Source organism: Pseudophryne corroboree (genome assembly GCF_028390025.1).
Source record: "Pseudophryne corroboree isolate aPseCor3 chromosome 3 unlocalized genomic scaffold, aPseCor3.hap2 SUPER_3_unloc_1, whole genome shotgun sequence".
NCBI classification, from domain to species: Eukaryota; Metazoa; Chordata; class Amphibia; order Anura; family Myobatrachidae; genus Pseudophryne; species Pseudophryne corroboree.
The window spans coordinates 7425967-7452821 of record NW_026967493.1 but is presented as its reverse complement, the minus strand read 5'-3'; the positions used below and the strand labels follow the sequence as shown (position 1 = coordinate 7452821).

The window sequence follows — 26855 nt, the reverse complement described above, 5'->3', positions numbered from 1 at the left end:
ACGGTAGCTGAAAGTTCCATGGAATTGCCAGAGCATCCACGAACGCAGCTTGAGGAACCCTTGTCCTTGCTCCGAAGACCGGAACCTTGTGATTGTGTCGAGACGGCATCAGATCCACATCTGGAAGGCCCCACATGTCCAAGAGAAGTTGAAACACCTCCGGATGGAGGCTCCACTCTCCTGCGTGTATGTCCTGATGACTGAGATAGTCCACTTCCAAGTTCAGAACGCCCGGAATTAACATTGCGGATATGGCCGGCAGATGGCGTTCCGTCCACTGAAGAATCCGTGACACTTCCCTCATTGCCATGTGGCTTCGATTGCTGCCTTGATGATTTATGTACGCCACCGTGGTGGCGTTGTCCGACTGTACTTGAAAAGGGACGTTCTGTATTAGATGCTGGACCATTGTCAACGCGTTGAACACTGCCCGCAGTTACAGAATATTGATAGGGAGCAGAGACTTCTACTTGGTCCACCGACCCTGAAGAGAGTGTTGGTTCAACACCGCACCCCAACCTCTCAGACTGGCATCCGTTGTCAGAAGGACCCAGTTGGAAATCCAGAAGGGACGGCCCCTGCTCAATTGATGGTCCTGAAGCCACCACCTCAGTGACAGAAGGACCTCCGGAGACAAGGAGATCATGTGAGATCTGATCCGGTGAGGCAGGCCGTCCCACTTGGACAGAATTAACTTTTGCAGAGGGCGAGAATGGAATTGAGCATACTCCACCATGTTGAAAGCCGACACCATGAGACCCAGCACTTGCATCGCCGAATGTATCGACACTTGCGGATGAGATAGGAAGCATCAAATCCTGTCCTGAAGCTTCAGGACTTTCTCCTGAGACAAGAACAACCGTTGGTTGTGAGTGTCCAATAACGCTCCCAGATGTAACATGCTCTGTGCAGGAACCAGGGAGGATTTCTTCCAGTTGATCAGCCACCTGTGGGCTTTCATGCACTGGACTGTCAGATCGGGATGACACAGGAGAAGTTCTGGGGAATTTGCCAGGATCAACAAATCATCCAAGTACGGTAGGATCCTGACCCCTTGACGGCTGAGTGTAGCCGTCATGACTGCCATAACTTTGGTGGAAACTAGCGGAACCGTTGTCAAACCAAAGGGTAACGGCCAGAAATGGTAATGAAGGTTGTCCACCGCAAACCTGAGGTACTGCTGATGAGATACCGCAATAGCAATACGTAGGTAGGCATCCTGTATGTCCAGGGAGACCATATAGTTCCCAGGCTCCATGGCAAGAACAATAGAGTGCAGCGTTTCCATACGAAACTTGGAGATCCGCACATGCTTGTTCTAGGACTTCAGATTGAGTATGGGCCGCGAGGACCCGTTCGGTTTCGGGACTAGAAACAGCGGTGAATAATACCCCTTGCCTATCTGAGCCAGAGGCACCTGTACTACCACTTCTGTGGTCAGGAGGGACTGTACCACCGAGTGCAACGTGTTTGCTTTTGCCGGATCCAGAGGCACATCTGTCAGGCAAAATCGCAGCGGGGGACGATTCTTGAAGGGTATGGCGTAACCTTGAGCGACGACTTCCCTCACCCAGGTATCTGAAGTGGTCTTTAACCATTCCTGGGCAAAACCTAGAAGTTGGCCCCCCACCCTGGGATCACTCAGAGGGAGGCCCACCCCGTCATGCGGCCGGCTTGTCAGTTTTGGAAGCTGGCTGACGGGCGGACCAGGCACGCTTCAGTCTGGGCTTGGCAGGACTGGAAGCGCGAGTTTGCTTTGGGTACGCTGACCTTTTCCGTTTCCTGGAGGACAAAAGGTCTGAGGGAAAGTAATTTTAGCCTTCTGCGCTGAAGGAGCCGTACTAGGTAGGCGAGCTGTATTAGCAGTAGCCAGATCAGCCACAATCTTATTGAGGTCTTCTCCAAAGAGAATGTCTCAAGTGAAAGGGAGCACCTCCAGTGTTTTCTTAGAATCCATATACACCGACCAGGATCTCAACCCAAGGATACGTCTGGCCAAGACGGACGTAGTAGCAGCCTTGGCTGCGAGCACCCCGGCTTCGGAGGCCGGCTCCTTAAGGTACAGAGAAGCCGTGGCAATATACGAGAGATATTGTCAAGCATGCTCAGAAGCGTGGGAAGGCAGTGCCGCCTCAAGTTCCTGAGCCCACGCCTCAACAGCTTCAGCAGCCCAAGTCGCTGCAATTGTTGGCCTATGCACAGCCCCCGTTAGGGTATAAATCGCTTTTAAACAGCCCTCCACACGTCGATCCGTTGGTTGCTTCAGAGAGGTGATGGTAGTTACTGGCAGAGTAGAGGAAACAACCATACGCGCCACATGAGAATCTATAGGCGGAGGGGTTCCCCAATTTTTACAGACCTCGGCAGAGAGAGGATAGCAAGCCAACAGTCTCCTAGTCGGTGGGAGTTCAAAAGATATAGACGATATTGTGACTGTAAATCACAAGTAAAAATACACCGTCAGTATTTCTTGTGACCCAATACTATATTAAACAGAAAGAAAACCTGAAACACTTGGCCCCCTCAGGTAAAGCAATATAGGAATAGCCCACTGAGTGAAATACCCTTGTAATGAGACAACCACGCAGCAGCTACATGCACACACACATATATAGTCACAAGCGTACCATGCAGAAATTATGTACCATAAACTGCACTGGACTAGCAATACAAAGTAATACTCAGTATGGCTATATGTGTTAACAATAGATATATCAAAGCACAGTAAACACTGGATGTAAATCAAAGGGTGTTTGTACCACACAACCCTGAATGTATGCACTCTTTCTTAACTAACACTGTCCCAGTGACAGGTAGAATACTTAAGTTTCCTGTAAGAAGCACAGCGCTGGCAATCAGGCGGTTCTACAGAGGATTTGCCCCAGCAGTCCTAGAAACAGCTCAGCTATGATGGCCACTGGTCAGGAGTGAAGGAGAGATATGCAGCTCTAGGGCGGGAACATTGCCGAAATGGCGCCCTGGGGATGGGGAGAGGGTCCTCAGGTCCGACCTGCTCCCCCTGCTGGCATCCCCACCGGGTATTGCGGGATGAAACTGGGGTTTATATAGAGAAAAAAAAACCCTGACCTGTGCCCATGAATGTCCCTGGTGGCTAGTGGAGCGGCTGCCTGGTAATCAGTGTCCACGCCAGCGCGCACGCGGCACGTCTCCTATGGCCGCGCTGGATCGCGGTAAAGTGCGGGCATAGAAGCCCCTTACATCTCCCTTGTCAGCGGCCCCACGATCCGGTAGGTCGGCGTGTGTGTGACTGACTTGTTAGAAGAAACCAGAGCCTCCGCTGCAGTGACCTGTCAACCAGGGCACGGGAGTATACAGCGCCGCTGGGGGTGACGGAGCTGCACGCAGGGATGTCTGTGAGACTAGTCCTGCTGCAGCCCTGTAGTATTCTGACAAGAATCTTCTGTTTTTCTTCTAAAATGAAGCTCTGAATAGGCTGCCTGAGGCAGCCCCCTGTAAAGTGCCTGCATATTGCATGGCACCAACTTACAAACTGAGCTCCCTGTGCATGGAGGCGGGGTTATAGAGGAGGCGGCACTGAGCAATTTGTGAACAGTCAAAAGCTTTGAGCCTGTTGGTGCCTCAGATCAAGATCCTACTCTACGCCCCAATGTTAATCCTTGTGGACCCAGTGTACCCCGCAGCAGAAATATGTGTGGACTGTACAGAGGGAATACAAATGGATAGGAAAGCTTATGAAGGTTGAGTGAGCGGTTCTGGAATGTGATAAACTGCCTAAAGAGGTGAGTTTTCAGGGAACGCTTGAAGATGCGGATGGGGTCCGGGGGCCTCCCACTTATCCTACACCTCTCATGTCTAGACAGAGCAAATGACTGACATACAAGGACCCTATGACCCATCAGAGAGGCTTAAATATAGGCCCTGGAAACCATTTAGATATATCAGAATATAGGCTTTAATTATTGATGTGGTATTTTTGACCTTTAGTAAATATACCCATAAGGTGTTAGTTCAAAAAGAAGAAGCGTCACACTGAAGATCTGATGTATAAAGTCCCCTTCTCAGCGCCGGAGATACTCTCTTGTTCTCAATTATATTTATGCTTATTTTAAAAAAAGAAAATTATAGTATTGCAATAACCACTGCAATTTCTATTTTTCTAGTTGCTCACATTTCTTCTGTGTGAAGTTTCTGATGATTCAAAAGAGTTGATTTATATTTGAAACACTTCCCACATTCAGAGCATGAAAATGGCCTTTCCTCTGTATGAACTGACATGTGTCTATTACGTTGTATTTTGGCTGTAAAACATTTCCCACATTCAGAACATGGAAATGGCTTCTCACCCGTGTGAGTTTTCCGATGGCTATCCAACGTTCCATGCTGTGCAAAACATTTCCCACATTCAGAACATGAATATGGCTTCTCACCTGTGTGAGTTCTCTTATGTGAAGCAAGTGATCCATGACGTGTAAAACATTTCCCACATTCAGAACATGTAAATGGCTTCTCACCTGTGTGGACTCTTTGATGATTAACAAGCTCTGATTTCTCACTAAAGCCTCTCCCACACTCAGAACATGGAAATGGCTTTTCTCCTGTGTGAACTCTCTGATGCTTAATCAGTTTTGCTGAACTCATAAAACATTTTCCACATTCAGAACATGAAAATGGCTTCTCCCCTGTGTGGACTCTCTTATGTCTAACAAGAACTCCTTTCAGTGCAAAACATTTCCCACATTCAGAACACTGAAATGGTCTCTCACCTGTGTGAGACCTCTGATGTCTATAAAGACAGTCTTTCGTTATAAAGCCTTTTCCACACTCAGAACACTGAAATGGTCTCTCACCTGTGTGAGATCTCCGATGGTCTTCAAGTGTTCCTTTACATGCAAAACATTTTCCGCATTCAGAACATGGAAACGGCTTCTCACCTGTGTGAGTTCTCTGATGTGAATAAAGTGCAGACTGATTTCTAAAACATTTCCCACACTCAGAACATGGAAATGGCTTCTCACCTGTGTGAATTTTGTTATGTCTATTTAGATCTCCTTTCATTTTAAAACATTTCCCACACTCAGAACACGAAAATGGCCTCTCAGATGTGTGAACTCTCTTCTGATGTATAGAAAGACTTAGCTGCTTTTTAAAACATTTCCCACATTCAGAACATGAAAATGGTTCATCATCTGTATGATCTGAACTGTGTGTATCAATACTGGAATTATCAGGGGAACAGTCTTCATGGTTAGAGAAATCAGATGATATATCTGCACCGAGAAAGGCTGGATGTATACTTAAGGCAAAGGGGCTTTCTCCTGGAGAATCCTGTGAGAAGTTATCATCATCTCTCACACAATTTGGAGATAATATGAGATGTCTCCCCGAGTTATTCCTTCTGTTGTGTCCATCTGCTGGGAACAAAATAAATATATGGGAATTAGCATCCCTGCAGAACTATACCAGTTACTATAGTAAGACGTGCATTGCTGTGCCCAACATTTCCCTAGTCAGTGACTTCAACATTTTCATATTTCAATTTGTGAATGAAGAATTCAATGATTAAATACTAGGATGTAACATTGCTATGTGGCTATTACCCTGTCCAGAAGATCCTGTAGATCTATGAGAAGACCCTGTAGATTTGAGTACCTCACCCTTTGTGGCCAATCTGGGGTCACCAAGACTAGTCTTATCCGCTCCCTCTAACTGCATTGAGAACTTGCGGGAGAAGTGGAAAAAGAGGGTTAGGGTTAAAAAAGAGGAAAACAGGTAACTAAGGTGAAAGGTCCACGGCAGAGACAGAGCATCTGCTGCCAGAGCTGTGGGGTACCTTGCACTTGAGCAATAAAGGGGAACCTTATGATTGAGGTGTGATGCCATGAGATCTACTCCTGGAAAGGTCCATTTGTCCACTATAGCCTGAAACACCTCTGGGTGAAGAGACCACTCGCCAGGGGGTATATTTACTAAAATGTAATTTTGGAATCATTTTTATGAACCCATAAAATCAATTGAAATCGATTCTTTTTGATTTTCGAAAATCCTTAAAAAAATCCCTAATTTACTAGAATACGATTTGGCATTTGATTTTCAAATCAAGTTTGATGTGGATTCATGTTTGGAAGGGATTTTGAGTTGAATTTATGAAATCCCTTCCAAAATCAAACCTCAAATGCCCATTAAAATCCCCAGCAAATTTGAATGCAAAATTGAACAGGACTTCCTTATTGCTTCCTATTGGTCCAAATGTATCACATGCACACTAATTAAAGGGGAAGCTCTCTCTTTACACTGTTTAACACATGAAAACTTAACTGATGATTAAAACATTTTTTAAACACTTACAGCTGAAATAGTTGACATAATCTGCGTAATAATAATAATCTGCATAAAGCGTAGCTCTAATCTGCCTTCATGGCTGCCTTCCACTTTCTGTGCACACATAGTAACTTGTTGGTAAAAAAAAACCCTCAGCCTGCTCCTTGTTTATTGCATAACCTGTGGGGAGTGGTTTATTTAATACGCGATTATGCAATAGACAGCAGCAGAGCATGAAAACACTTTTGGCATATGATTTAATAATGTTTTCCAAATTTTTTTTTTAATAAACAAAAGGTGCATTCTGTTGGGTGGCTATATGTGGCTCTTCATACTTATGCTCAGCAGGAGTTTGTGGATTTGACAATGAAGTCAAAAGCCAGGAGCAACAACAATAGCCTAAATAACCTTTTTTGGTGGAAGGGGAACAAATTAGAATAATATAGTAACAATTACTATAAGCTGCTTTATTAGCACATACTGGTATCTTACACAAAAACCATCCCTCTGGCATTTGTCCCACAATCATTTTTGAAGACAGGGATGAATTGCTATGGATGTAGGACTCATCGGATGAACCAGAATAACCAGTTACAACACTCACGATTTTAAAATTCATTATATCATCCAGCCAAATTGCCCAATATTGGGGGTAATTCTGAGTTGATCGCAGCAGCAAGAAAGTTAGCAATTGGGCAAAACCATGTGCACTGCAAGGGAGGCAGATATAACATTTGCAGAGAGAGTTAGATTTGGGTGGGTTATTTTGTTTCTGTGCAGGGTCAATACTGGCTGCTTTATTTTTACACTGCAATTTAGATTGCAGATTGAACACACCACACCCAAATCTAACTCTCTCTGCAAATGTTATATCTGCCCCCCCTGCAGTGCACATGGTTTTGCCCAATTGCTAAAAAAATTCCTGCTGCGATCAACTTGGAATTACCCCCATTGTGCTCTGGTGCTACCTATTGCACATTCGTGGAATAAGTATGATGTCTATAAGTATAAATATGTACACTATTCAACTCATGAAGCTGCTGATGGTGCTCTGATTGATCCTCCAGGGTTAGCTCAGGTGGTGATTTGCATTGTGCAGGTAGGTGCGCAACATACCATAACCTTGGCCATCCATTATTACTACTTCCACACTGCCCTAAATGCTTTAGTGTACTTAAAAAGTAATCACTATCAATTTCATCATCAATTTCAATCATTAGAATGGTGTTTAGAAGCCAAAATCGAATGTCTAACATCATTCTAAACATTTGGGGATTTGAGGTTCAATTTTGAGTTTGATTTTAAATCGATTTGCATATCGAATTTTAATAAATAAGGCGATTCTATGTTGGGCTTTGAGAAAACTTCAATGTTTTTCATAAATTTGATTTCTATTGGCATGTGAGTTAAATTTGGCTTTAGAATCGATTTGACATTCGATTCGGTCTTTAGTAAATCTCTTCAATCCAAATCAAATGGAAACCAAATGCCAAATCCCATGAAACTCGAACTTTTAGTAAATATACTCCCAGGTTGAAGAACCTGATGGCTGAGGTAATCCGCCTTCCAATTTTTAACTCCCACGATGAAAATTGTAATGATGTTTGGAATGTGTGGTTTGGCTCACCAGAAGATCTGAGCTGTCTCTCGCATCACCAAGGGGCTCATTGTGCCACCCTGGTGATTCATATAAGCCACTGCAGTGACGTTGTCCAATCGTATCTGGACAGGCAGACCCCGCAGCAGCTCTTGAGCAGCTAGAAGAGCTCTGAATTTCTCTGAGCGTTAGGACATTTAATATTACCAGTTATTTATATAGCGTAGACATATTCCTCAGCGCTTTTACATACAACATTTGGCCATTCACATCAGTCCCTGCCCCAGTGGAGCTTACAATCTATATTCCCTACCACATGTACACACACACACACACACACACACACACATTCATGCTAGTGTTCATTTTGTTGGGAGCAAATTTACCTACCAGTATATTTTTGGATTGTGGGAGGAAGCCGGGGTACCCGGAGGAAAACTCACGCAAGCACGGGGAGGATATACAAACGCCACACAGTTAGGGGCCATGGTGGGAATCAAACCCATGACCTCAGTCCTGTAATGCAGCAATGCTAACCAGAACCAGAGTCCCTGGAATGGAGAATGGAGTACCACAGAGTCCCACCCTCTGAGGCTAGCATCTGTGGTGACTAACATCCAATTCCATATGGGGAATAGCTGCCTGTCTGTGAGGTGCATTGAGTACAACCACCAAAGAAGGAACAGACTAGAATTAGGGGAGAGATAAATCACTCAGGACAGGTGAAGATGAGATCCATCTCACTTGGAGAGCAGATCCAGTTGAAGATCCCTGGAGTGCAATCTGCCAAACTGGACTGCCTCGAAGGCACGTACCTAGGTGTATTGAGATCTTCCTTTTCCAAAGCACCAGACATATTAACAACTGGAGTGCAGATATGTTATGGAAGAAAGATCCTCTTTAAGGATGTGTCGAAGAGCATCCTGAGAAGTATCAAATGCTGGGACGGAACCAGGTGGTATTTCTTGAAGTTTATCATCCAGCCATGTGAAAAAAACAAGATTTATGGTAAGAACTTACCGTTGTTAAATCTCTTTCTGCGAGGTACACTGGGCTCCACAAGGATTCACATCGGGGGTGTAGAGTAGGATCTTGATCCGAGGCACCAACAGGCTCAAAGCTTTTGACTGTACCCATGATGCACAGCGCCGCCTCCTCTATAACACCGCCCTCATGCACAGGAGCTCAGTTTCGTTTACCAGCCCAATGCAGTAGCAGGTAACAGAGACGACAATCGCTCGTAGCCAAGTACACCGCACACTCACCGCAGGAGAGGGTGTCAGCGGCTATGTCAATACCAACCCAAAGAAGCTAAGTGCGTCAGGGTGGGCGCCTTGTGGAGCCCAGCGTACCTCGCAGAAAGAGATTTAACAACGGTAAGTTCTTACCATAAATCTCATTTTCTGCTGCAAGGTACACTGGGCTCCACAAAGATTCACATCGGGGATGTCCTAAAGCAGTTCCGTATGAGAGGGGATGCACTGTAGCGGAATCCGGCATCCAAAGGAAGCATCCTGGGAAGCGGTGGTATCGAAGGCATAAAACCTTATAAACGTGTTCCCTGAGGACCACGTTGCCGCCTTGCACAACTGTTCAAGGGTTGCACCACGGTGGGCCGCCCAAGAAGGTCCAACCGACCGAGTAGAATTGGCTTTAATGGTAGCAGGAACCGGACGACCAGCCTGTACATAAGCATGTGCAATCACCATTCTAATCCATCTGGCCAAAGTCTGCTTGGAAGCAGGCCAGCCACGTTTGTGAAAACCAAACAATACAAAAAGAGATTCAGATTTCCTAGTGGAGGAATTTCTCTTCACATAGATACGGAGAGCCTATACCACATCCAAAGACCGCTCTTTGGAAGACAACTCAGGAGAATTAAAGGCCGGAACCACAATTTCCTGGTTAAGGTGGAAGGAAGACACCACCTTAGGTAAATAACCTGGCAATGTTCTAAGAACCGCCCGGTCACAGTGAAAAATCTGGTGGTCTTCAGTATGCCGACTGACGGGATCCCGGCGCCGGAATCCCGACAGCCGGCATACCGACACTTATTCTCCCTCGTGGGGGTCCACGACCCCCCTGGAGGGAGAATTAAATAGCGTGGCGTGCGTAGCGCGTCACCGTGCCCGCAGCGAGCCCGCAAGGGGCTCATTTGCGCTCGCCACACTGTTGGTAAGCTGGTGGTCGGGCTTCCGGCGCCGGTATGCTGGCCGCCGGGAGCCCGGCCACCGGCATACCATACTGAACTCTGAAAAATCAAATAGGGAGACTTACAGGATAAGGCACTCAAGTCCGAGACCCTTCTAGCTGAAGCAATCGCCAGCAAGAATAGGACCTTAAGGGAAAGCCAATTAAGGTCAGCAGAGGCAAGAGGCTCAAACGGAGACTCTTGCAAGGCCTCCAAAACCACCGACAAGTCCCAAGGAGCCACAGGTGGCACATAAGGAGGCTGAATCTGCAACACACCCTGGGTGAATGTATGTACATCAGGCAGTGTAGCAATTTTTCTCTGAAACCAAACCGACAAGGCAGAGATGTGAACCTTGAGGGAGTCCAGGCCCTGTCGTAGAAAGGCCAAACGCTTAGCCATTCTAAACTTGAAAATGTCATGATTGTGAGACGCACACCAAGTAAAGTAAGCATTCCAGACCCTATGGTAAATCCGAGCAGAAGCCGTCTTACTGGCCTTCAACATAGTTTGAACGACCGCTTCAGAAAAATCCTTGGCCCTCAGGACGGAAGTGTCACGATCCGGGTATCTGGACGCCATTTCTTACCCATCAGATGCCTCCTGAGGCTGGCTCAGCGCTCCAGGACCGGATCCCATCTGTTATCCTGACGTCCACATTCCTGCCTCCTCTCCTGTTTCTCTGAGACACTGTTACAGTAGCGCCATATTACATCTGGCATGGCGTCTCCCGCGGCCTCCGCCGCCGTCCCTGAGCTTCTGCATGCAGAGTGTCTGAGTGGCGATTACGTCAGCCGCGGCCTCCGCTGTACCCGCGTGGTTGGATGTGCACTTATCAGCCTGGCGTCTCCTGTCTCCGGTGGCCGGCGCCGCCATTACTGTTTTCATTACCACATGGATTACAAACCAAACTTCCCTCCAAGTGTCTGCATGGGCGCAGCCATCTTGGATGTTGTCAGCTGATCATTTCCACCAATCTATTGTCTGTATTGTTTATCTGCATAATTGCCTAGCCAATCCCTTCCTTGCTGCAGGTATAAATATACTGTGCCTGAGCAAGGAAGGCGTCAGTGCTTTGGTTGTCAAACCTAGTTCCAGTTTGTCTCTCTCCTGTGACTGTCTTCCAGGTTCCAGCTCCTGTCTCAAGACTTCCACTATAGGCCCTCATTCCGAGTTGATCGCTCGCAAGGCGATTTTAGCAGAGTTACACACGCTAAGCCGCCGCCTACTGGGAGTGAATCTTAGCTTCTTAAATGTGCGACCGATGTATGCGCAATATTGCGATCACAAACGAGTTAGCAGTTTTTGAGTAGCTTCAGACTTACTCTGCCTGTGCGATCAGTTCAGTGCTTTTCGTTCCTGGCTGACGTCATAAACACACCCAGCGTTCGCCCAGGCACACCCACCGTTTCCCCGGCCACTCCTGCGTTTTTTCCGGAAACTGTAGCGTTTTCAGCCACACGCCCCTAAAACGCCGTGCATCCGCTCAGTAACACCCATTTCCTGTCAATCACAATGCGAACGTCGGAGCGATGAAAAAGCCGTGAGTAAACTTACTTTCTTCATAGTAAAGTTACTTGGCGCAGTCGCAGTGCGAACATTGCGCATGTGCACTAAGAGAATTCTCACTGCGATGCGATGAAAATCTCCGAGCGAACAACTCGGAATGAGGGCCATAGAGACCCGCACCAGCATTCCACCTGCGGTGTAGCCTGACTTTCCTATCCATTTGGATTCATCTGCTTCCAGCTACAGATCTACCTGCTTTCAGCATCCAGCTTCCAGCAGAGGTCAGCTCTTCTTAAAGTGCCGGTACCCTTTTCTGCAGATTATCATTTATCACCGGCATTATAATTTCCCCGCTCTCAAACTCCAAACTTCAGCTCATATTTCATCGCTCTCAAGTTCATTTATTATTTAACTGGTTCCAGCCAGTATCCACTCCGTGCCAACAACAGTCTGGTTCCAGCCAGTATCCACAGCAGCCGTTTTATCTACAGCAGCCCAGCTTTTCCTGGAACACCAGCTGGTACAATCCTGGGCTATCTCCATTGCTACAGTCGGGCCTGGTAAGGACTTTCCAACTAGAAGATTATAAGAACTATCTCACACTACCAGAGCCCTGTGGCTCTTGCCACCCTGTAGTACCCAGGAACTGTGTTTATTCTCTGCTGATTTTTATGTTTCCTTTACTACTGCTGTGTAACGGAGTTTGTCATAAATAAACATCATTGACTTTTATCCAAGTTGTCGTGGTCACGCCTTCGGGCGGTTATTCTTCATGTTACTTACATGTCCAGGGGTCTGATACAACCTCCCCGGTTCCGGTACATCTCAGCCCCTACAACTGAGGCTGCCTCCCGTCAGCTCAGGCCCTCAGTTGTGACAGGAAGCTTCAAGAGCCATGCCGTCAAAGCCAGACGGGCCAAATCCTGGTAAACACAAGGGCCCTGAACGAGGCGGTCTGGTCGTTGTGGAAGTAGAAGGGAACGATCCCATGAGAGACCCAGGAGATCAGAAAACCAATGCCGTCTGGGGCACGCTGGAGCGACCAGTAGCAGGGTTCCTCCTTCTTGCTTGAACTTCCTTATTACTCTGGGCAGGAGTACACCGGAGGGAACACATATGGTAGCTGAAAGTTCCATGGACTTGCCAGAGCGTCCACGAATGCAGCTTGAGGATCCCTTGCCCTTGCTCTGAAGACCGAAACCTTGTGATTGTGTCGAGACGCCATCAGATCCACGTCTGGAAGGCCCCACGTGTCCACGAGAAGTTGAAACACCTCCGGATGGAGGCTCCACTCTCCGGCGTGTACGTCCTGACGACTGAGGTAGTCCGCGTCCCAGTTCAGGACTGAATACTGCGGATATGGCTGGCAGATGGCGTTCCGCCCACTGAAGGATCCGTGATACTTCCCTCAATGCCATGTGGCTTCGAGTGCTGCCTTGATGATTTATGTACTCCACCGTGGTGGCGTTGTCCGACTGTACTTCAACAGGTCTATTCTGTATTAGCTGCTGGGCCATTGTCAATGCGTTGAATACTGCCCGCAGTTCCAGAATATTGATAGGGAGCAGAGACTCCTCCTTGGTCCACCGACCCTAAAGAGAGTGTTGTTCCAACACCGCGCCCCAACCTCTCAGACTGGCAATCCAGAAGGGACGGTCCCTGTACAATTGATGGTCCTGAAGCCACAAGCTCAGTGACAGGCGGACCTCCGGAGACAAGGAGATCATGTGAGATCTGATCCGGTAAGGCAGGCCGTCCCACTTGGTCAGAATTAACTTCTGCAGAGGGCGAGAGTGGAATTGAGCATACTCTACCATGTCGAAAGCCGACACCATGAGACCTAGCACTTGCATTGCCGAATGTATCGACACTTGCGAACGACATAGGAAGTATCGAATCCTGTCCTGAAGCTTTAGGACTTTCTCCTGAGACAGGAACAACCGTTGGTTGTGAGTGTCCACTAACGCTCCCAGATGTATCATGCTCCGAGCAGGAACCAGGGAGGATTTCTTCCAGTTGATCAGCCACCCATGGGCTTTCATGCACTGGACCGTCAGATCGAGATGACACAGGAGAAATTCTGGGGAATTTGCCAGGATCAACAAATTGTCCAAGTACGGTAGGATCCTGACCCCTCAACGGCGGAGTGTAGCAGCCATGACCGCCATAACTTTGGTGAAAACTTGGTGAGCCATTGTCAAACCAAAGGGTAACGCCCGAAATTGGTAATGAAGGTTGCCCACCACAAACCTCAGGTACTGCTGATGAGATACCACAATAGGAATATGCAGGTAGGCATCCTGTATGTCCAGGGAGACCATATAGTTCCCAGGCTCCAAGGTCAGAACAATAGAGCACAGCGTTTCCATACGAAACTTGGAGACCCGCACATGCTTGTTCAAGGACTTCAGACTGAGAATGGGCAACGAGGACCCGTTCGGTTTCGGGACTAGGAACAGCGGTGAATAGTACCCCTTGCCTTTCTGAGCCAGAGGCACTTATACTACCACTCCTGTGGTCAGGAGGGAATGTACTACCGAGTGCAAAGTGCTTGCTTTTGCAGGATCCAGAGGCACATCTGTCAGGCAAAATCGATGCGGGGGACGGTTCTTGAAGGGTATGGCGTAACCTCGAGCAACGATTTCCCTCACCCTGGTATCTGAAGTGGTCTTCAACCACTCCTAGGCAAAACCTAGAAGTCGGCCCCCCACCCTGGGATCCCCCAGAGGGAGGCCTGTCCCGTCATGCGGCAGGCTTGTCAGTTTTGGAAGCTGGCTAACGGGCGGACCAGGCGCACTTCAGTCTGGGCTTGGCAGGTCTGGAAGCATGAGTTTGCTTTGGGTACGCCTGACCTTTAGCTTTTCCTGGAGGACGAAAGAGCAGAAGGAAAGTACTTTTAGCCTTCTGTGCGGAAGGTGCCGTACTAGGTAGGCAAGCTGTCTTGGCAGTAGCCAGTTCAGCCACAATCTTACTGAGGTCTTCTCCAAAGAGAATATCTCCCTCCAGGGTTTTCTTGGAATCTATATCCACCGACCAGGATCTCTACCAAAGGATACGTCTGGCCAAGATGGATGCAGTAGCAGCCTTGGCCGCGAGCACCCCTGCATCAGAGGCTGCCTCCTTAAGGTACAGAGAAGCCGTGGTAATATACGAGAAACATTGTCGAGCATGCTCAGATGCATTGGAAGGCAATTCCGCCTCAAGCTCCTGAGCCCACGCCTCAACAGCTTCAGCAGCCCAAGTTGCTGCAATGGTTGGCCTATGCACAGCCCCCGTTAGGGTATAAATCACTTTTAAACAACCCTCCACACATCTATCCGTCGGTTCCTTCAGAGAGGTGACGGTAGTTACTGGTAGAACAGAGGAAACAACCATACGCGCCACAGAGAGAGGATAGCGACCCAACAGTCTCTTATTCGGTGTGAATTTTGTCCCTGGATTTTCCCAGGATTCCTGACATATGTCAACCAGGTGTTCAGAATGAGGTAAAACTTGTTTAACCACCTTCTTTCGTTTGAACCTATCCGGTTTCTTAGAAACAGCCTCAGGATCATCAGACACCTGAAGAATGAGCCTAATCGCTTCAATCAAATCCGGGACATCCACCAATGATTTCCCTTCCCCATCAGAAACATCTGTGTCAGTGTCTGTGGGATCAGTATATGCACCATCCTCGTCAGAGGACGTGTCTGGGATAGCAGTGGATTGGGAGGAGGTAATGGCCCGTTTAGAAGACGACTTAGTCTTAGGTGGGCGAGACTGACACTTAGATTTAGACAGTGACCGGTACAAATGCTGTAACTGAGTGGAGATTTGATCTGCCCATGGCAGATTAATAGCAGGGACCATAAACTGCTGCAGTGGCACAGGTGGTCCCACAGGCGGCGCCAAATTAGTTACAAGCGTATTTAACAGCGTGGGAAACGTAGCCCAAGGTGGGTCCTGTGATGCCCCAGGTGCTACCGACCCACTGGGGGGGTAAAGAACCCCCTGAACCTGAACTCTCCGCTGCCATATTATCCTCTATCACGTCCGCAGTCTCACTACCAAGCAATGTGGGAGAAGCCCCAGCGTCATTGCCACGTGTAGCAGACATAACAGTGTTTACAATGGCCCTCATTCCGAGTTGTTCGCTCGCAAGCTGCTTTTAGCAGATTTACTTACGCTAAGCCGCCGCCTACTGGGAGTGAATCTTAGCTTATCAAAATTGCGACCGACGTATTCGCAATATTGCGATTAGACCTCTCTTAGCAGTTTCAGAGTAGCTCCAGACTTACTCGGCATCTGCGATCATTTCAGTGCTTGTCATTCCTGGTTTGACGTCACAAACACACCCAGCGTTCACCCAGACACTCCTCCGTTTCTCCAGCCACTCCCGCGTTTTTCCCAGAATTGGTAGCGTTTTTCCGCACACACCCATAAAACGGCCAGTTTCCGCCCAGTAACACCCATTTCCTGTCAATCACATTACGATCACCAGAACGATGAAAAAGCCGTGAGTAAAATTCCTAACTGCATAGCAAATTTACTTGGCGCAGTGCGGACATTGCGCATGCGCATTAAGCGGAAAATCGCTGCGATGCAATAAAAAATACAGAGCGAACAACTCGGAATGACCACCAATATCGGGCAACCAGGTACAAAGTGTAGCAACAATATACCTAGCAAGAACACCCGTGAAATGTGACTATGACAGTACAGACCGGGAGTTAAATAGATATAAACGTATAAAGTGACCATAAATCACAAGTAAAAATACACAGCAAGTGTTATCTTGTGATACAATCCTATATTAAACGGAAAGAAACCTGATACACTTGGCCCCCTCAGGTATAGTAATATAGGAGTAGCCCACTGAGTGAAATACCCTGTAATGAGGCAACCACACAGCAGCTACATGCACACACACACATATATAGTCACAAGCGTACCATGCAAAAATTATGTGCCATAAACTGCACTGGACTAGCAATACAAAGTAATACTCAGTATGGCTATATGTGTGAACAATAGATATAACAAACACAGTAAAGACTGGATGTATATCACACGGTGTTTGTACCACACAACCCTGAATGTATGCACTCTTTCTTAACTAACACAGTCCCAGTGACAGGTAGAATACTTAAGTGTCCTGTAGGAAGCACAGCGCTGGCAGTCAGGTGGTTCTACAGAGGAGGATTTGCCCCAGCAGTCCCAGGAACAGCTCAGCTCTATGGCGCCCTGGGGCTGGGGCCATAGATCCGACCTGCTCCCCCTGCTGGCATCCCCACCGGGCACTGCGGGCTTAGTGTAAAACGGAGTATGATAATAAAATACCCCCTGACCTGTGCCCATAAGATGTCCATGGTGGCTAGTGAAGCTGCTGCCCAGTAATCAGTGTCTACTCCAGCGCGCGCGGCCTGCCTCCTACGGCCATGCTGGATCGCGGTAAAGAGCGGGCACAAAAGCCCCTTACCGCCTCCTTGTCTGCGGCCCCACGATCCGGGTGGACAGCACGGGAGTATACAGCGCTGCTGGGGGTGAGGGAGCCGCACACAGACAAGTCAGAAAGGCTGTGCCTGCAGCAGCTCTTGAAGTCTTGTAGAAAAAAAAAATCTTCTTTATTCTTCATTTAAGCTATCAATAGACTGCCTAAGACAGCCCTACTGTTAAGTGCCTGCTTACTGTATGGCACCAACTTACAAACTGAGCTCCTGTGCATGAGGGAGGGTTTATAGAGAAGGCGGCGCTGTGCATCTTGGGAACAGTCAAAAGCTTTGAGCCTGTTGGTGCCTCGGATCAAGGTCCTACTCTACTCCCCCAATGTGAATCCTCGTGGAGCCCAGTGTACCCTGCAGTAGAAAGGATTGTATGAGTTAGCTGAAGGTGAGAGGTGAAGGTATCTCCAAAGATGGTGCCTTTAGAAGAAGATCGTCGTAGCTCCCAAGAACCGGAGGTGGGCCACCATCACTGCCATTGTTTTGGTGAAGACACGAGGGGCAGAAGAGAGCCAGAATGGAAAAGCCCTGAACTGGAAGCGGGCATTCCGAATCATGAACCGTAGATAGGACTGATGTAGTGTCCATATTGGGATGTGTAAGTAAACATCCAGAATGTGAAAGGACACCAATAATTCCCCTGCTTCCATACTTAAGCTGACTGAATGAACATTTAAGATGCTGAAGTTGAGAAAGGGTTGTACCAATCCGTCCAACTTTGTAACAGCAACAAAATTGAAGTAGAAACCCTTGGGCCTTTGACCCACTGGAACCTGAATGAAGCCACTGTACAATATAAGTTTCTGTATTGCATATTTCAAGATGAGAATGGAAGGCCTGTGTAAAAGAACCTCTCTGGAAGAGGTTCCAAAGACTCTGTTGAGATGGTATTCTTTATCCAGGTATCTGTTAGAAACTGAGCAAGATGACACCACTTTATAGAATCCGCAAAGTAGGCAGGTAACCAGTCATGCAGCTGGTTCGTCTGCAGCCTTTGCATATGGACAACGGGAAGGATAGAGCAAACGTCCTTTTGTCTATCCGACCGCTAGTCAACGAAGAATGTCCACAGGCTCTTCTGGATCACTGTCTACCCACAGAGTGAAAGGAGCAAAAAGGAAAGACCAAAAGAGGACCAAGAGCTATGAAAAAAAGAAGGGGCAAGAAAATAACTTATAACACCTGTGCCTAAGGCAATGATTTTGCTGATATTATTATATATAAGGGAAGAGAGAAGAACCTGCACCAGAAGTCTTCCAGACCGCTGCTGAGTTTGCTGAAGTGGAGGAGGTCCTAGTGGTGTCACTTAAGGGATGCCTGTGGGGCTGCTAATGCCTCCGCAGGAGCGTTTAGGCGAGCAGATCATGTGCAGAAAGTGCAAAACACACAGAGGGGAGCAGTGCATTGCTGGGTAGCTCCACTACCAGGGGCCAGATAACTGCAGGTGCAGCCAATAGGAAGCAAGGGTTAAGAACCACCGGCGCTGGCTCCGCCCTATCCAGAACCCAGGAATCCCATCAGGCATGGGGGCAACCACGACTTGTGCTGCAGATCCAACCTACGATGGATCATACGTACCATCTGCAGAAGCCATCCAGTTGCGCGAGAAAGTGTCTGTGGACACTGTGCTTGTGGATGTCTGAACGCTACCCTGTGGCAGGATTCCCTGCAGACTCCCCCCTTACATGGAAGGCTACCGCAGCACAGAGCCTGCCCCTGGATGCCAGTAAAAAATTAAAAGAAAAAAAAAAGTCTTCCAGGCGGATTACAGAGCAGGGAGGAGCCTGTTTAAAGTCTTCAGATTCAAAGTGCCAGGCTTCACTCTCCACTTACTATACCCCAGCATAACTCCGGGATCCCCCAGTGGATTATGGAGAAATAAAAACATGTCTAAAAACTAAAATAAACACACTGGAACACAAAAATCAACTTTTAATCACTTTGAACATCCAAGCAGAAAATATAATTCAGAGGTGTCCTCATAAACTCTGGCTCTAGTGGCTGCAAAAAGCCCTTCTCTGCGTGCCAGGTCATGTGTGACTTGGACATGTTGAGCATCTTTCTTGCTCAAGATGTGCGTCATATATTCATAAATATAACTGGAAGCCACAAAACTACATTGCTGGCCTACAGTGTGCATCTCACTACTCTGCATAGGAGGTGCTACTATACAGCAGCAGCAGCAGATTTTTCTTACTCCAAGTTTGGTTGTGCTTCATCTGCGACTTTGTACATGTTTGGTTAAAGTCGCAACCCAGAATCTTTTGCTGTGTCTGCACTCAGGAAGGATCGCAGTTAATGTTACACGGCAGGACACGGGGAGGATCATTGGGCAAATGTTATATTTGCTAGTGACAGGGAGGAACATGGGTAGCTGGCAGCACACAACAATATTATGTGAGGGGGTGGAGCAGGAGTCTAATATGGGCTCATGGCTCCTGATGTATAAGATACACCAGAGAGAGTGGGGAAGAGACTGGTCAGATCTCTGGGCTGGTAACACACAGTGACATGATGTGAGGGGGGAGAGCAGGAGTATAAAAGGGGCTGATGGCTCCTGATGTATGAGATACACCAGAGAGTGTAGGGAGGAGACTGGTCAGATCTCTGGGCTGGTAACACACAGTGACATGATGTGAGGAGGAGAGCAGGAGTATAATAGGGGCTGATGGCTCCTGATGTATGAGATACACCACAGAGTGTGCAGGGAGGAGACTGGTCAGATCTCTGGGCTGGTAACACACAGTGACATGATGTGAAGGGGGAGAGCAGGAGTATAATAGGGGCTGATGGCTCCTGATGTATGAGATACACCAGAGAGAGTGGGGAGGAGACTGGTCAGATCTCTGGGCTGGTAACACAGAGTGACATGATGTGTGGGGGGAGAGCAGGAGTATAATAGGGGCTGATGGCTCCTGATGTATGAGATACACCAGAGAGTGTAGGGAGCAGACTGGTCAGATCTCTGGGCTGGTAACACACAGTGACATATTGTGAGGAGGAGAGCAGGAGTATAATAGGGGCTGATGGCTCCTGATGTATGAGATACACCACAGAGTGTGCAGGGAGGAGACTGGTCAGATCTATGGGCTGGTAACACACAGTGACATGATGTGAGGGGGGAGAGCAGGAGAATAATAGGGGCTGATGGCTCCTGATGTATGAGATACACCAGAGAGAGTGGGGAGGAGACTGGTCAGATCTCTGGGCTGGTAACACACAGTGACATGATGTGAGGGGGGAGAGCAGGAGTATAATAGGGGCTGATGGCTCCTGATGTATGAGATACACCAGAGAGTGTAGGGAGGAGACTGGTCAGATCTCTGGGCTGGTAACACACAGTGACATGATGTGAGGAGGAGAGCAGGAGTATAATAGGGGCTGATGGCTCCTGATGTATGAGATACACCACAGAGTGTGCAGGGAGGAGACTGGACAGATCTCTGGGCTGGTAACACACAGTGACATGATGTGAGGGGGGAGAGCAGGAGTATAATAGGGGCTGATGGCTCCTGATGTATGAGATACACCAGAGAGAGTGGGGAGGAGACTGGTCAGATCTCTGGGCTGGTAACACACAGTGACATGATGTGAGGGGGGAGAGCAGGAGTATAATAGGGGCTGATGGCTCCTGATGTATGAGATACACCAGAGAGTGTAGGGAGGAGACTGGTCAGATCTCTGGGCTGGTAACACACAGTGACATGATGTGAGGGGGAGAGCAGGAGTATAATAGGGGCTGATGGCTCCTGATATATAAGATACACCAGGGAGTGTGAGGAGGAGACTGGTCAGATCTGTGGGCTGGTAACACACAGTGACATGATGTGAGGGGGTGTTATGCACACCAGTGCCTGCAGGAAAGTACTGGTGTCAGGACTGTTATGCACTCCAGTGCCTGCAGGAATGTACTGGTGTTTGAACTGTTATGCAAAACAAATGGACTCACAGACAGACTGGGGAATATGACATAACGTACACAGAAGGTGATAGGGTAACAAAATACACACAAAGTGAACAGAGAAGCCCAGAGGCTAAGGAACTGGGTATCTCCCTTGTATTAGAACTGCTCAGATGGGAAAAGCAAGATGTTGTGTTTTAATTCGTAGAGAACCCGAAATGCTGTTGCTAAGGGCAACAGCAAAACCCTAAAGGGTTACCAACGGGTGTGGCAGTAAACTCCTTGGTCAGAGATGGAATGATAGACACAAGGAGAGTCTCCACAATCCTAATTCTCACTTGCAGTGCACAGGTTCAGCTTACTGCCACTAAACTGACCCCTGACACCTAGCACAGTGAGACAGGATTAGACAGGCAAGTCTTAGAATACAGCCGCAAACTTGCTAAGTTCACAGAGTAGTAACAGAACCCCAGCAAGCTAAACGACTGACTCCAGTCTTACTGCTAGGTCTGGATTGGCAGAGTGTAATACCAAATCCCCAGGCCTATTTGCAGTAAGCAACAAACAAATACAAAGCTACACAGTACTGGCTAACTTTCAGAAACTGACTAACCAACAAAGATTCAGCAGCATCTGCTTACCCTGAAAAGAGGCCTTATAAAGCAGGTGCTGTCCACGCCCCACTCAGACCTCACAGACTGTGAGCACAAAAACCAGCACCGGATCCCCTGCCATGCACAGAGCCTATAACCACTGCACAGCAAAAGACCCGAACCGGAGTATCAGCTGCGCTCAGGTTACTCCGCTAGCACTTGTCTCCCGGTTGCCATGACGACGTGGCAGCACAGGGCAGGAGACCCTAACAGTACCCCCCCTCTGACGAGGGGTCAAAGAACCCCTACCACTGGGTTTATCGGGGAACTGCGAGAAGAAAGAGCGTATCAGTCTGGGGGCATGAAGATCACAACTGCGCACCCACGACCGCTCCTCCGGGCCATACCCCTTCCAGTGCACCAAAAATGACAGCCGACCCCGAACCACCTTGGAGTCAAGAATCCTTTCAACAACAAACTCCCTCTGGCCACGTATCAGAAGAGGAGAAGGTCTTCCACTGGAAGAAGGATTACTAATCGCCCGTTTTAAAAGGGAACAATTAAATGTTTTATTGATACCCAAAGAACGGGGCAGATCCAACTGAAATGCCACCGGATTGATAACCCTGGTGATCTTATAAGGGCCGATGAACCGGGGGCCTAACTTATGAGATGGCTGTCTCAACTTCAAATTCTTGGTAGACAACCAGACGAAGTCTCCTAATTTGAAGCTGCAGGGTCTTTTCCGCTTATCAAAAACCCTTTTGGTCACTAATGACACAGACACAAGGGCTTTCTTCACTTTCCGCCAAATACCTCTAAGGACCGAAACCACAGAGGAACCACCAGGCGTGGAGTCCAGGGGGTCAAAAGAATTGGCCTTAGGATGATGCCCATACACACAAAGGAAGGGAGAGATCCCTGTAGCAGAGTGAGCCGCGTTGTTATAGGCAAACTCCGCCATGGACAGATGAGCAACCCAGTCAGTCTGACACTTGGAGACATAACACCTGAGGAACTGCTCCAAGGACTGGTTCACCCTTTCAGTCTGCCCATTAGACTGCGGATGGTAGCCCGACGACAAGCTGACAGAAATCTGGAGATCGGAACAAAATGCCCTCCAGAATTTGGCCACAAACTGGGATCCGCGGTCAGAGACCACATCAAGTGGCAACCCGTGGAGACGCACAACATGCAGCATAAATAATTCAGACAGGCGTCTGGCCGATGGCAGCCCAACCAGTGGAACAAAGTGCGCTATCTTCGAAAACCTGTCAACGACAACCCAGATGGCTGTCATCCCCGAGGATTTGGGCAAGTCCACCACAAAATCCATTGAAATGTGGGTCCATGGCTTAGATGGGATAGAGAGTGGATGTAATGGGCCAACAGGAACCCCTCTCGGAGTCTTATTTCGGGCACAGATGTCACATGCTCGAACCCACTGATCCACATCCTTAGCCACCGAGGGCCACCACACCGCCCTAGATAGCAACTCCCGAGTTCTGGCAATACCCGGGTGACCTGCAGACTTCTTGGCATGGAATTCCAGGAACACTCGCTGTCTTAACCTAGGAGGCACAAACAAAAGACCTACCGGAAGGTCTGGAGGAGCCTGCTCCTGTGCTCTAAGGACTAATGATAAGAGGTCCTGGGTAATGCCCACTTTAATACATGATGGGGAAACAATGGGCAACGGCTCCTCGGTGGTCTCCTGGATTGGAGCAAAACTCCGCGAGAGCGCATCAGCCTTGATGTTTTTTGACCCAGGGCGATATGTTATCAAAAAATTAAAGCGAGCAAAAAACAAAGCCCATCGTGCCTGCCTGGCATTGAGACGCTTTGCTGACTCTAAATTTGCCAGATTCTTATGGTCAGTGAGAATTGAGACCACAAACTTAGCCCCCTCAAGCCAGTGTCTCCACTCCTCGAGTGCATCCTTAATAGCCAACAATTCCCGGTTACCCACGTCATAATTCATCTCGGCAGGCGAAAATTTACGGGAAAAGTAAGCACAGGGATGAAGGCGATTATCAGACACTCCCATCTGAGAAAGCACTGCCCCAATACCCATCTCAGAGGCATCCACCTCCACCACAAAAGGACGCTCTGGATCTGGGTGTCGCAGCACCTTGGCCGAAACAAATGCCCTTTTGAGACGGGCAAAAGCCGCTTTAGCCTCACAAGACCAGTGAGCAACATCCGCCCCTTTCTTAGTGAGTGCCACCAAGGGCGCCACTATAGACGAAAATCCATCGATAAATCGTCTATAAAAATTCGCAAAGCCCAGGAAACGCTGAAGCGCCTTCAAACTAGTGGGCTGCACCCAATCCAGGACTGCCTGTACCTTGGAACCCTCCATTTGGAAACCTTCTGGGGAGATAATATATCCTAGAAATGCGATTTGCTGAACTTCAAATTCGCACTTCTCCAGCTTCGCCCCAAGCTGATGGTCTCTGAGTTTCTGGAGGACTAAGCGTACATGCTTCCGATGTTCCTCCAGGGAATGGGAGAAGATTAGGATGTCATCTAAGTATACAACTAAGAATCTATCCAAATATTCCCTGAGCACATCATTCATGAAATCCTGGAAGACTGCCGGGGCATTACAGAGCCCAAAAGGCATCACCAAATATTCATAATGCCCTGAGTGGGTATTAAAGGCAGTCTTCCATTCATCCCCCTCTCTTATTCGGATTAGATTGTACGCACCGCGTAGGTCAATCTTAGAAAAAATGGTGGCAGTACGAAGCTGGTCAAACAAGACCGAAATGAGAGGCAGTGGGTATGAGTTTTTAATCGTGATACGGTTCAATTCCCTGAAGTCGATGCAGGGTCGCAACGAGCCGTCCTTTTTACCCACGAAGAAGAACCCCGACCCAACTGGAGACTGTGAAGGTCTGATAAATCCTTTAGCCAAGTTCTCCTGAATGTACTCTGCCATAGCCTGAGTCTCAGGACGTGACAGGGAGTACAACCTGCTCTTGGGAAGCTTAGCATTTGGCAACAAATCAATGGCACAGTCATAGGGGCGATGGGGAGGTAGTACCTCTGCAACTTTTTTGGAGAACACGTCCGCAAAATCTGCATAACACCCTGGCAATCCTGGCAAACTTAGCTGCGAGAGCCTGACTGGAAGGCTCAAGCAACTCCTGAAACAATCAGTACCCCAACTAAGAATCTCCCCAGAGAGCCAGTCAAATTGAGGATTGTGGGCCCTTAACCAGGGTAACCCCAACACCAATGGGGCAAAAGTACAGACAGTCACATAAAAGGACAATTTTTCAGAGTGTGTGGCTCCAATAAACAAAGAAATCTGGCTAGTGCAAGAGGTAATTTTACCTTGGGATAATGGTTCCCCGTTTAACCCACAAATCTCAATTTCCGATGCCAAGGGTACTAAGGGAACAGAGTGTTTCAGGGCGAATTGGCGGTCCATTAAACCCCGTCGGCCCCACTGTCCACAAAGGCCTCAGTGTTGACAGTTTGACCGAGGATCTTCAAGGTCACCGGAATGATAAAAGTCTTCTTGGGAAATTCTGACTTCTGGCCTGACAGGATATTTCCCATCACCCTCAGGCCCTGAAGTTTTCCGGCTTTTCTGGGCATGATACTACCACATGACCTTTATTCCCACAGTACAAACACAACCCCTGCTGTCTCCTCCGCGTCTTCTCACACGAGGAGAGGCGGGTAGCCCCAATCTGCATAGGCTCCTCGGAAAATTCCTCAGAGTCTGAGGTTCCCTTGGGAAGGAAGGAAATCTCAGTCTCCCTTTCACGCCTACGCTCTCTCAGCCGTCTATCCACCCGGATGGATAACTGCATGAGCTGATCCAAGCTATCAGGCAAGGGATATTGTACCAGTTGGTCCTTTATCTGGTTAGAAAGACCTCTTCGGTACTGGTGTCTCAGGGCTGGGTCATTCCACTGGGTATCATGGGCCAACCTCCGAAACTCCGTACAGTAAACCTCAACTGGCCTTCGCCCTTGCTTAAGGATCGAAATCTGAGCCTCGGCTGAGGCCGTCTTGTCAGGGTCATCATACAACATGCCCAGTGCCGTAAAAAAAGCATCAACACTTTTAAGCGACGGACAGTCAGGCTGCAACCCATATGCCCAGACCTGTGGGTCTCCTTGTAGCAAGGAAATCACTATGCCCACCCGCTGAATCTCCGACCCAGAAGACTGAGGCCTAAGCCGGAAGTATAGCTTGCAGCTCTCCTTGAAACAAAAGAACTGCGAGCGATCTCCAGAAAAACGATCCTGGAGATTTACCTTCGGTTCCTTAACCCCTGCAGGTGCTGCTGCTGCGGGAGCTCCGCCAGCAGCCTGGGAGGTGTGCATTTTAATGGACAAATCATTAAATTGTCGAGTCAGGACCTGCACCTGATCGACCACCTGTTGCAACGTATTTTGAGGGGTATGCTCCATATTCCCACAAAATTTCAACAGGAGTATTAGGCTGCTGAATATGTTATGCACACCAGTGCCTGCAGGAAAGTACTGGTGTCAGGACTGTTATGCACTCCAGTGCCTGCAGGAATGTACTGGTGTTTGAACTGTTATGCAAAACAAATGGACTCACAGACAGACTGGGGAATATGACATAACGTACACAGAAGGTGATAGGGTAACAAAATACACACAAAGTGAACAGAGAAGCCCAGAGGCTAAGGAACTGGGTATCTCCCTTGTATTAGAACTGCTCAGATGGGAAAAGCAAGATGTTGTGTTTTAATACGTAGAGAACCCGAAATGCTGTTGCTAAGGGCAACAGCAAAACCCTAAAGGGTTACCAACGGGTGTGGCACTAAACTCCTTGGTCAGAGATGGAATGATAGACACAAGGAGAGTCTCCACAACCCTAATTCTCACTTGCAGTGCACAGGTTCAGCTTACTGCAACTAAACTGACCCCTGACACCTAGCACAGTGAGACAGGATTAGACAGGCAAGTCTTAGAATACAGCCGCAAACTTGCTAAGTTCACAGAGTAGTAACAGAACCCCAGCAAGCTAAACGACTGACTCCAGTCTTACTGCTAGGTCTGGATTGGCAGAGTGTAATACCAAATCCCCAGGCCTATTTGCAGTAAGCAACAAACAAATACAAAGCTACACAGTACTGGCTAACTTTCAGAAACTGACTAACCAACAAAGATTCAGCAGCATCTGCTTACCCTGAAAAGAGGCCTTATAAAGCAGGTGCTGTCCACGCCCCACTCAGACCTCACAGACTGTGAGCACAAAAACCAGCACCGGATCCCCTGCCATGCACAGAGCC

At 48.2% G+C, this 26855-nt stretch overlaps 1 protein-coding gene across 1 annotated transcript in view; it reads right to left on the bottom strand.

Moving 5' to 3' along the window:
• LOC134983104 (oocyte zinc finger protein XlCOF7.1-like) overlaps positions 1-26855 on the bottom strand; it is a 163768-nt gene that overhangs the window by 86455 nt on the left and 50458 nt on the right. Inside the window, exon 9 of the mRNA XM_063948805.1 lies at positions 4151-5393. Within this exon, the coding sequence (XP_063804875.1) occupies positions 4151-5393 (1243 nt within the window). The remainder of the gene's footprint in view (positions 1-4150; positions 5394-26855) is intronic.